Source organism: Halyomorpha halys, unplaced genomic scaffold (genome assembly GCF_000696795.3).
Source record: "Halyomorpha halys isolate HHAL.00 unplaced genomic scaffold, Hhal_1.1 Scaffold276.1, whole genome shotgun sequence".
Lineage (NCBI taxonomy): Eukaryota > Metazoa > Arthropoda > Insecta > Hemiptera > Pentatomidae > Halyomorpha > Halyomorpha halys.
This window is the reverse complement of record NW_027105171.1, coordinates 622,141-633,287: the sequence shown is the minus strand read 5'-3', so window position 1 is coordinate 633,287 and position 11,147 is coordinate 622,141. Positions and strand designations below refer to the sequence as shown.

Sequence of the window (11,147 nt, the reverse complement as noted above, 5' to 3'; positions counted from 1 at the left end):
TAAATATAAATATATATGGATAAAATGATATTTTCTTTCTTTTTTTTCACAGGTAAATTATAATTGTTTAAGAAGAATGACGACTTAACAAACTTGCAATTGCAGTAAGCCCCTATACTATCAGCCATGACACAGTACACGCTAGTTCAGTCTTTTACATTGCTTGTTAAGCTGCAAGGTCTGCGTTCAATATGCAGTAATTATTGGTACTGTCTGAGTTCAAGCTTGGGTTTCACTATACTTTATAATTTCGAAGTTCTTATAATCTCGGCATATTTTAATTATTATTAATGTTTTCGTTGCTTACCTTGTACTTTTAATTATAACATCTATATGTATATTTATACTAACAAACTCAGTCATGCACACACACCCACACAACATGTTCATAAATTAAAGAATTAATCAGTAGGTGTTATACATAAATTACATCTTTTCACTGTGCGTCCCCTCCAAGTTAAGATGCAATAGGGTTTGTTGAAACTCTAAGCAGATACGCCACATTGGCTTTGTATATAGGTAATATCTCACAATAATCAATTAAGTAAATTTGTCTTTGTTATTCAATATATAAAGCAATGTAATACACCATCCATATCACAACGTAAAGGGGAATGAACAAAAACCTGAATTTCAATTTGTTCCTATTTAAATGTTAATTAAATATTTTAAAATTATAACTGCCTAAAGATCAAAAAATTAAAATAAAAATACAATTTATTAAATAAATAAAAATTGTATCCTTGTATTGTCTCAACACCTTTTATTACATCAATAGTCAAACGTTTCGGCCATTTCGGTTATCCTCAAGGACAATCTTCAATACAAATTCTCACCTCACATCAAAATTTTTTTTTTAACAAACTTGCAATTGCAGTTGTTTTTTTAAAATTTATTTATTGATATTTACAACTGTACATTAATACATCAAGTAAATTTGAGGAAAGCATAACAGCACAAGCATGTAGAGAAACTACCTAATGGTAGCACTCTAAAAACATTTTTACAATATAAGGTCTCGAGGCCATCTTCTTTTCAGACACCTCGGAGGATTGTCCGGAATAAAAGAGGAACCAAGATTAGAAACTAATGGGTTTGAGTGGTAAGGGAGTTTGTAATGGAAGGATTGATATCTGGTTCGGGCTAGATCGGTTTCAAATGGAACATTTAATGAAACTATTTATATATATATGCTACTACTAATTAATATTTTGTTTATATGGTAGTGATAGTGTGAATAAATTAAAAATTAAAAGTTTTAGTAAAAGTGACCTGGGCAGAATAGCCTGCAAAACAATTTTTAAATTTTGATGTGAGGTGAGAATTTATATTGAAGATTGTCCTTGAGGATGGCCGAAATGCCCGAAAAGTTGGACTACTGATTTAATAAAAAGTGTTGAGACAATACAAGGAGACAATTTTTATTTATTTAGTAAATAATTACCAGCCAGTCTCAAGAAATTGAAAAAAAAAGATGAAAGCTATATTTAAAAAGACAATGTTTTTAATAATAATTAGAATAAAGGCCTATGAACCCGACAGTTCAATCCCGATACCACCAATCTCCGTGTCTTGATGCAATCCTCTCACTTACGCTTCGGTCTACCCATCGGACGTTTATCTATCAGTTTACACGTGAAGATAAAGCTAATGTTTACTAACATTTTAGGAACGTTCGTTACTATGCCTTACATATATATACCACCTAAAGTTAAACCCTTTTCAGTACGCATCAATTTTCTAATAATGTATTATTGTGCTGAATTAAATGAGATACGTGAAAAAGAATCGCCTTGTTTCAAACCCTAATCTTGTCAAAATAATTATTACTGTACGAACTTTATTAAACGTTTCAAAAACTATACACACATGAACTTGAGATCATCTGGAATTCTTTAAAAATAATAATTAATTAATTATTCCCCCCTCTACTAACAGTTCATAATTAAACTTTAACAATTTAACCTTCTTTACTACTCTGAAGCATTGATGAAATAATATTATTTTGCTGTAAATTAATTTTATAAATTAAAATGTATCATTAGGCTAAAAATTATGAACATATTATGAGAGTGCAATAAATAAAATTTTAAAATACTCTTTTATTTATTAATTCTTTACTCAATTTCTTACCATAAATGAAACTAACATATTTTAGATCTAGTGTTTGTAAAACCAAAAGTGAATTATATTATGCTGAAGAGGGGGACACATTATCCCCGAAACGTCCAAGAAGAGAATAACCATATGGATAAATAACATTGTATTTTTTTCCTTAATTTTTGATGTTTAATCATTTATAATTTTTAAAAAGTACAGGTCATTTAATGCAAAAAATAGGTAAACAAGTTTGTTTAAATGTTTTAAAAATATCATAAAATGTTAACATAAATACTAGAAACTTTCCTAAGCAGCTACTTCTTTTTTTATAATATACTGGAAGCACTTTAAAAGGTTTTTAAATAGCTTTTGAAATTTTTAATTTATCAGACCAGAAAATAATTTCTCTCCCTTAAATTGGGAAAATTACTATTAATATTATTTTATTATAATTATTATAAAAGCGACCGACCATGAAAGGTCTAAGTACCTAATTTTATAATAAGTATCTAATGTAATTTCCAATAGATCACGCGTTTTCTTAAAGTGGGTTTTTCGTAGGGTGGGGTTTGCCACTGCCACTCCCACCCCAATTTTTTGTGAGTGCCATATTGAGAGCCCCATATCCCTCCCTGGGGTGGGGAAGGGTTGTGAGTGAGTTTTTGCATTATTTTAAGCTTGAAAAAAGCCCGGGTGGGACCACGATTCGATCCGACAACTTTTGGGTTGATAGACAGGCGCGTTGCCATGCTACTACCGCACTACTATTATTCCTGGAATAATAAGGGGGCACCCTTATACCTAATGTATATTTTACTTTATTAATATATGTTACCTTTGTAGTATGAATTCATTATTACTCCATTGTTACATGATGTTTTGAGTTTAAATAAACTAATAAAAATGTATTTTTCGAAAAAGAACTATCCATTTTTTCCCCAGGTCACTGACTTACATGATTTAGTGTGTTGACCTATGGTACTATTGGAATATATATTATATTTTACAGTCAAATAAGATATTAGAAATTTTGATGAAAGTTGAAATAAAATTTTGATAGCTTGCTATAGTTCTTTACAGTTAACTTAATGAGCAGTGCTTGCGAGAAATCCGCATATACGATAATTTATACTAAATCCATGATTTAGTTAATTTTTTAATGAGAATTATCTGTTAAATATAATGCACAGCCCTACCTATTTTCTCAGTGGGTAGTTTATTATGCATTTCATTTTTTCGTGTTCCTGTTGCCTCAATCTCTACCTCTACCGTTCCTTGTTCTTTTAGTTCAAGAAGTAGCTGAACAAAATCTTTTCGTACAACGCCTGTACTTCTCCTTTGGTGCAACATTTGCTCCGTTGTTGTAAGGAAAAAATTTCTTATTTTAGTTGTGACTGTTTTAATCTTCAGCCACAGCAGTATACGTGGTATAGAAAATCTCAATAATATAAGAAACATGTTTATCTTATTAGGATCGAAGAAATCTTTTCCAACTTGTCGAAATTCTGATTTAGGATCTTTTAAAGATTGAGGTTCGACACCGAATGCACAGGATGCTAAAAATATATAAATGTATAATTAATATTTTTTATGCTTGCAACATAAAATATAATGATAAAAAATATTATTTTATTAACTATTCTAATTTAATTGAATGAAAAAATTAAAAGACCAGGGTAATATATAAATAAATGCAAAATTTCCGAAGCGATGATAAACGAAGACGAAAATTTCTTGGTTACAAAACAGCCTGTTCTCAAAGCTAACTTCTTTTCAAAAATAGTTCTAGTAATAGATATATGTTTTAAACTTACTTCACGTGATGTGTAATTGCCATAAAATTTGAGTTATAAATAATTTTATAATAAAAATAAAGCATTTTAACATTTTAATATGCATTTCAAATGAGTAGTCGAAATAAGAGACAAAGAGGCATAGATCCATGGACCATGTCAGATAAGGATCTGCAAACCGATAAGGGTCAAAAATATTTAATGTGTAAATGTTTATTGTTCAAAACTAGGATTGAGTAGTAACCTCTGTTAATGATAATTACAAGATCAGAGGTAATTTATACATGTAAAATGATAACTTACCAATCACATCCGTTGTGCATCTTGCCAATAATTCTTTCATGTCTATATCTTTTCCATCAGCTAATTCGTTAATACATTCATCAAAAATATTAGCACATTTTTCTATTTCTTCGTACATCCACTTCAGCTTAACTTGACTAAATAAAGGAGAAATTTTACTTCTTATATACTTCCATTTCTTACCTCTTATAAAAAAGAGGTGTTGATCCAGAGGATTCGTTTTCTCATCTACCAGAAATACCCGGTCTGAAAAATGTTCAAAAGAGGTTTTCAGCACAACATTGATGTATTCAGGATCTCGAATCATAAGCATAGGAAGTATTGCTTGGTAAAAGCCACCATACTTTTCATTTTCTAGTTGTTTATAAATTCTATCCCAACTTTTAGCTGTTATTAAAGGGGAACATATTAATAAACATTAGTAGTAAAAAGAATATTATACATGAGTATTATAGGTATTTGAACTCAGAGTGATTAATACCAGTAAAATACTTAGCACCTAGACAATAAGACATAAAACTTACAAATATATTTTCAATGTGGGCCTATTTTATTTTCTGAAAATTACACATACAAAATTGAAAGATAAACCATAAGATACGAAATATTTTTGTTAATTCGCTTATAATATGCTAACAAATAAATTCTTGAATTAATTTTTTTTTAATAAAGCTACTTAATGAGGCTGAGTGGACCCGGAGGGCCCTCGAACCCAATGGCAATATTGATTTGTCTGGCCATAAACTTGACAGATATGGCATTGTACTATTTCTCATAAAGGATAAAAATGTTCACCAGCTATACTGGAATAATAAAGCTTAGTGACTTTACAAATATCCTCTACCGCTGATGTACGCTCAAGTTCGAGAAAGAATTGCGATAAGCTTATTTTATTCTTTACTCCTTCCTATCGTATAAAATCTTTATTTTTACATAAACATATATTACATTATTATATTAATTATATTACTATATTTTAGTGAGGGATAGACTAAGGAGCCACGTAAGCCCTCCCCTCGATAGCAAAGATCAACGAGTTCTTATAATGTCATACTTAAAGACTTTAAAATATTTTAACAGTTTTACTGCTTACAGTCCCCAATTATATTTATCATACGATGTTAAAATATGTATATTGTATTGTGTTAATATATTCCCAATCAATAATCAAAGTTGTATTCTATTAAATTACAGAATTTATTATCTGTGCTAGATCATCATCTGAAAAATATTATAGAAATAAACATTTTATGTTAAGACAGTGACTTACTTATGTGAATTTTAAATAGAACTCCATCAGGTTCGCTTCCAAGCAAAAATTTAGGTTTTACATATTTTATGTTCTTCTTTTCAAAATACAAATATATGCTTTTGATTTTGTAAAATAACAAAATGCACAAAGTGGAGATCACTATCAGTGCGTCAATTTTCCAATCATTCGCAACGAGAACCATGGTTGAAGCTGAAACAGTATTATATTATTGTATTATGTAATTACTATTTTTAAATAAATAGAAAAATAACAATGCCTTATGCTGCCCTACTTTGTAGGACGCAGAATCTTACTAACCGAAAAAGTCACGTTTGTAACCTATCAAAGTAATGATTACATTAATTAATTATTATTGATTGTAGTAATATAAACTAAGAACATTTATTTTTTCCATATTAGTTAGAAGATTTTCATGGGCTAGCAAAGTTTATTGCTTAATAAAAACATCATTAAAAAGAAACTCGAAACACATAAAAATATTCCCAAAACACAGTTCACCTAGATTTATATAATAATAGAGCATATTTTAAATTTAACGAAAAATTCGGATGCCTCATGGAATCTCCTATTGTCCCGATACTTTTTTTGAAGATTTATTAGATAAAGTAATCCCCAGAACCTCGTTTCAAATACCATTTATATATAAATTTGTAGACGATGTTATAACCGCAATATCAATCAAAAGTAACGAAAAAGATAAATTGTTTATGTAAATTTAACAACTATTTCTCTAATATTCTAAATATTGCCATACAACTCAAGATGCCAAGAAAAAAAATTTTTTAGATGTACTTTTACTAAAAACTTAAATAGGGAAACTAGAAAATATAAACAAAATGGTGGCACAAACCCATCCACTCTTAAAGATATAAACATGATAACAGCCAATATTCAAACAGAATAAAATCGATACTGCTAAAAAGTTTATAAACAGGGAGTGATAACTATCATTTTCTGTAGAAAATATTCAATGTAACGAAAAATTCTAAATTTAAAAATTTGGATGTCTCATGGGATCTCCTATTGCCCTGATTATAACAGATATTCATTTAGAAGATTTATTAGACAAAGTAATCCTCTAAATTTTATTTCATATACCATTTATATATAAATTTGTCAAGATTAACTGAAAAGATGAATATTTTTATTTAAATTTAAATACTCCTTTAGATTAAATTTTACCAAAAAATTCAAAATTTAAAAATAAAAATACCATTTTTATATGCACTTTTTTTATTAAAACCTCGAATGGGGAACTAAAAATAAAATGGTGGCCAAAAATCTATCTACTCGGATATATACAAATATTATAATAGCCAATATCCAAAAAGATCTAAAATCGATACGGCATCCCCGAAAGGAAATTTTATTGACAATTAGATGAGTAGTCTAATACTAGGGAATCATTGTAATATAAATATTATTTTGTGGCTTTGTCTTAATTATATTTATAAGAAGTGCTGCCATAATTTTAGCTCCCTGAATTTTAATGCGTGGCATTATTATCTTAGAACGATGATATTTTGTATGTCTGTATGATATAGTGATGTATGTATGACTTGGAATTGAAAATGTACTAATTGGATAACGTTTGGGATCTAAACGTACGCACTCAAAAAATAAATATTTCTGTTTAAATAAAATAAATTTTATCTAAATTAAGTCATGACATCAACCCAACGCACCCACGGGGATTAGAGAAAAAAAATCAAGTCTCTAAACACTGTTTATTTACTAAAAGTCCTCTCAAAGTAATGAAAATTGTTTTGAGACTTAATTTGGATACAATTTAATTTAAAAGAACTTTCCAAGTAAAATAGAGATTGTTTTGAGACTTAATTCGGATAAAATTTATTTTACTTAAGCAATAATAACCAGTATCAAGAAAGGGAAAATATTATATATAAAGGGTATTTTTATTGTTCTTGAAATTTACTATATTGATGTATAAATTAACCTTAAAAAGTCAGTGTATACCATTATTTCTGAATCTTATTTATAAACATATTAAATATTTGTGATTCTAGAATAATACATAATTAATGAGTATTGATGAAAATATTATTTGTACTATATGAATAAATGTATTTAGCCTAAATATTATATATGTAGCGTCATTTGATTTAGGCAGTAAGTATTATTAGTAATTTTTTTTTTCTTTTTTTTATAGTTATGATATGAATTAACGATAGCATTCTTTTAGTCTCTCTAGCAATTTACCTTCCTCATGATAGCGCAGCTTAAGGACATTTTTACCCTATCATTCATTTAAAATGTCAAGGAGGATCACTAGGGTGTTTTACCGTTTACACATAAAATTCCAGGCAAATACAGTCAATTTTTATTACTAATATCGGATGAACTTTAAGATATTTCAATTAAATTCTGTTCTCTTTCCCCATCGCTCTCGTAATGGTCTTTCAAAGGAATTAAAATACCTGAGGAAAAAATTTATTTTTGTACTAAAAAATTTCTATTTACTTTTTAAATAAATAAGCGGTAATTTAAAATTAGGCTTCAGTAACAGTTTTTTAAAGTTACTCCTGTAATTATTTTCTCAGTAACGGTTACTTACAGTTCACTTTTAAATTCCAACGATTCTAATTCTAGTGACTCATCCATTAAAGGAGTCTTTTTATGATGAAAATAAATACAATTATATTACTTTAATAAAATTGATTAGCAATAAACTCTTCATGAGGACCAATAAACAATATCCGATTCCGATATGGAAGCACTTCCTGTTATCCTTCTTTCTGTATCCAAGGTTCACTTCGCGGTCGCTTGCTCAACGTTCCGCTTCTAACCTCGTAGAATTAATATTTATTCGACAAATTCAAATATATATATATATTATTTTACTACCTGATTTTATTACGAAATTAAATTATTTTTCTGTATTTGTCGCAAACGAATTCAATTGAAAAGATTTCCTGATTGATTAAGTGGGTGGGTTATAAAAAGAATGTAAAATATTCGTTTTATATTGGAATGATTTTCGAACGAGGTATGTTTATACAAATTGTTTCTGAGTAAGAAAAAACATAAAATACATACTAAAGTTAATAATATTTGACGAAATATTTTGAAATTTAAATAGTAACGCAAATAGTAATTAATCTATTTTTAACACTTTAAGGATTAGGAGAGAGAAAACAAATTAATTTATGAAAACAAATTAGAAAAGCTACTCCGAAGTGCATTTAGATCTGTAGTGTGATGCGAGAACTGATCTTATTTAGACTAATTTTTCAACAAGTATATTTGTATGCAATTAATTTCAAATAGTATATACTTAAGATATTTAATTATATTTGGTGCATTTCGTTTATTAAAAAAAATCTTTATATTACATAGTGCATTTTAGAATTCAATTATATATTTTTATAAATTTATAGTGGATTTTGGTATAATAGTTGACTCAATATTCTATACAACACCTAATCTTGTAAAACCTTACGGCGTTGTTCTTTATAAATATATTCCAGAAATTTATTTAATTTTGTTACAATTTATTTGCACGTCAAAGTAAAATGAGGATTATTTATATTATTATATTTAATTTTTACATAAATTAATAAAACCAACTGACCTGACGAGAAACTTCGTGCGCCGGGACTCCGAATTGAACTGAACGGATACCAGTAGCTGTGGAAGATTCTTTCAATGTCGTTCAAATTTCCTGTTTCTCGCTGCTCAGACAACATGGGTCATTTTTATAGAGGACTTTTTGTACACCATGCGCTAATATATTCGAAGATTAGTTCATATAAAACATAACGAAATCCGTTCGAATCCATTCCTCTTAGAAGAAAATAACATACTTAATAGCACAATTAAATTGATTAGTTTACTTAAAGATAAGTCAGTCAGTTAATAAAAGATAAGTCTTGAAATGGCCAGAAATGATCTCTTGTGACAGCGATCCAGCAGTGAGAGAATCTCGTTTTAGCAAAAACAACTGCGCAAAATCACAAATCTCAAAAAGATTGTTAAAAAAGAACTAACAGGTAATTATTACGTACTACGTAGAGTAACGTGTAAGCTTAAGTATTTTCATAAGAATTTATATTGTATATTCGCTAGCATGTTTGGTGATGTCTGATTACAAAAGTTTCCTTGGTGATGAAGCGGAAACTAGAAAATCATTCTCCCCTACAGATGACTCAAGATTGTGGCTCTTAAATATTCAAACTTAATTTTTCAAGTAAAAAAGAATTTGAAGATTTTTATTATTATAGATATATTATTTATGCAATTTTTTAGGTTAATAACAAATTCTATAAAAAAACAGCCAATAAAACAGCGAACTATTGAGACTTGTTCATTTCACTTTCATTCGTGATTTGTACATTGTATACTTGTATTTATAAACTAGTATTATTAGACTTGAAATGGGAGGAAAGGCGCATTCAGATTTGAACTTTTTTTTTATTTATTTGTTTTTTGTACAACAAATTTTTTTTTTTTTAAACTTGCAAGAGGAAAAATCACTTAATTTTCATAAAGATTTTTCTAAATTTGAAACCTTTAAGGTGCCAAATTGACTTCCTCTTCCTGGACAACATTTGAAAACCGTATTCTTCCTAACCTAAAACTGGTAGACGCAATCTCTAGTTGCTACATAAAAAGTACAAGAAACATTGTATTATAGTTAGAGTTTTAACTATATTAACATAATTTGTAATTTAAATAATAATATTTTCCAATCCTTGACTCATATAATGTTATTCCTGACCACCAGTTTGGATTTAGAACATCCCACTCTACCATACAACAGAGTCATCGAGTGGTTGATGTCATATCTTTCACATTGGAGCGCGGAATGTACTGCACGGGTGTCTTCCTTGATGTTGAACAAGCTTTTGATCGAGGTCTGCTCTATAAACTTCGTCAATTCCTACCCCCTACATATTTCCTTATAATCCGCTCATACCTCTCTGATAGAACCTTTCAAGTAAATCATAACCTAGCCTACTCATCTCTCTTTTCTCAGTCCGCCGGTGTTCCTCAAGATAGTATCTCAGGTCCCATTCTTTATACAGCTGACATCCCAACCCACCCTAACACAGTCCTAACAACATACGCTGATGACACATGTACACTGTCTGTAAACAACGACCCAACTAATGCATCACAAACACTACAGACACACATAACATATATTGAAGAATGGTGTCAAAACTGGAGAATCAAAATAAATCTTGACAAGTCCCATGAGATCACCTTTACTCTCCGTCGTAAACCTCTACCCTCCGTCCTAAAGTATCCTTTCTAAATACTCCACTAACGCCTGTGGATGTATATATTATAAGTATTTATAAGTTAAAAGATTTTCTTTTGCAGAGTTATAACAAGAATTTGAAATTAGATCTTTTAATTAACAATCTGTGATTAATTAATTTCTAATTTAATAAAAAATATGTTTTGGAAGTAAAAGTTATCTAAAACCAATAAATATTAGCTATTTTTCCTTATCATTATGACAATGAAACAATGTGGAAGGAAAACAAGGAATTGGCTGGCTATGGTTTTTGATACGATTGACTCTCTTCAAGGTTTAATTGACCATTTAATTAAATTTATAAACCTTGATTAAATCAAGTAATCAAGTAATCAAGTAATCTTTAATTGTATTTGAAGAAGATACAGGAAGTTGGTCGTGTAGTTATTAATAA

At 28.9% G+C, this 11,147-nt stretch overlaps 1 protein-coding gene and 1 pseudogene across 1 annotated transcript in view; both read right to left on the bottom strand.

Annotated features, from left to right (window-relative positions):
• LOC136796170 (probable cytochrome P450 6a13) overlaps nt 1–4,051 on the bottom strand; it is a 7,694-nt pseudogene extending 3,643 nt beyond the window's left edge.
• The window catches only part of LOC106680666 (cytochrome P450 6a9), a 19,255-nt gene extending 13,599 nt beyond the window's left edge, over nt 1–5,656 (bottom strand). The window contains exons 1-2 of the mRNA XM_024360250.2: nt 5,467–5,656; nt 4,197–4,583 (exon numbers count right to left, since the gene is read on the bottom strand). Coding sequence (XP_024216018.2) covers nt 4,197–4,583; nt 5,467–5,650 — 571 coding nt within the window. The 5' untranslated portion in view covers nt 5,651–5,656. The remainder of the gene's footprint in view (nt 1–4,196; nt 4,584–5,466) is intronic.
• Between the last annotated feature and the right edge of the window lie 5,491 nt (nt 5,657–11,147).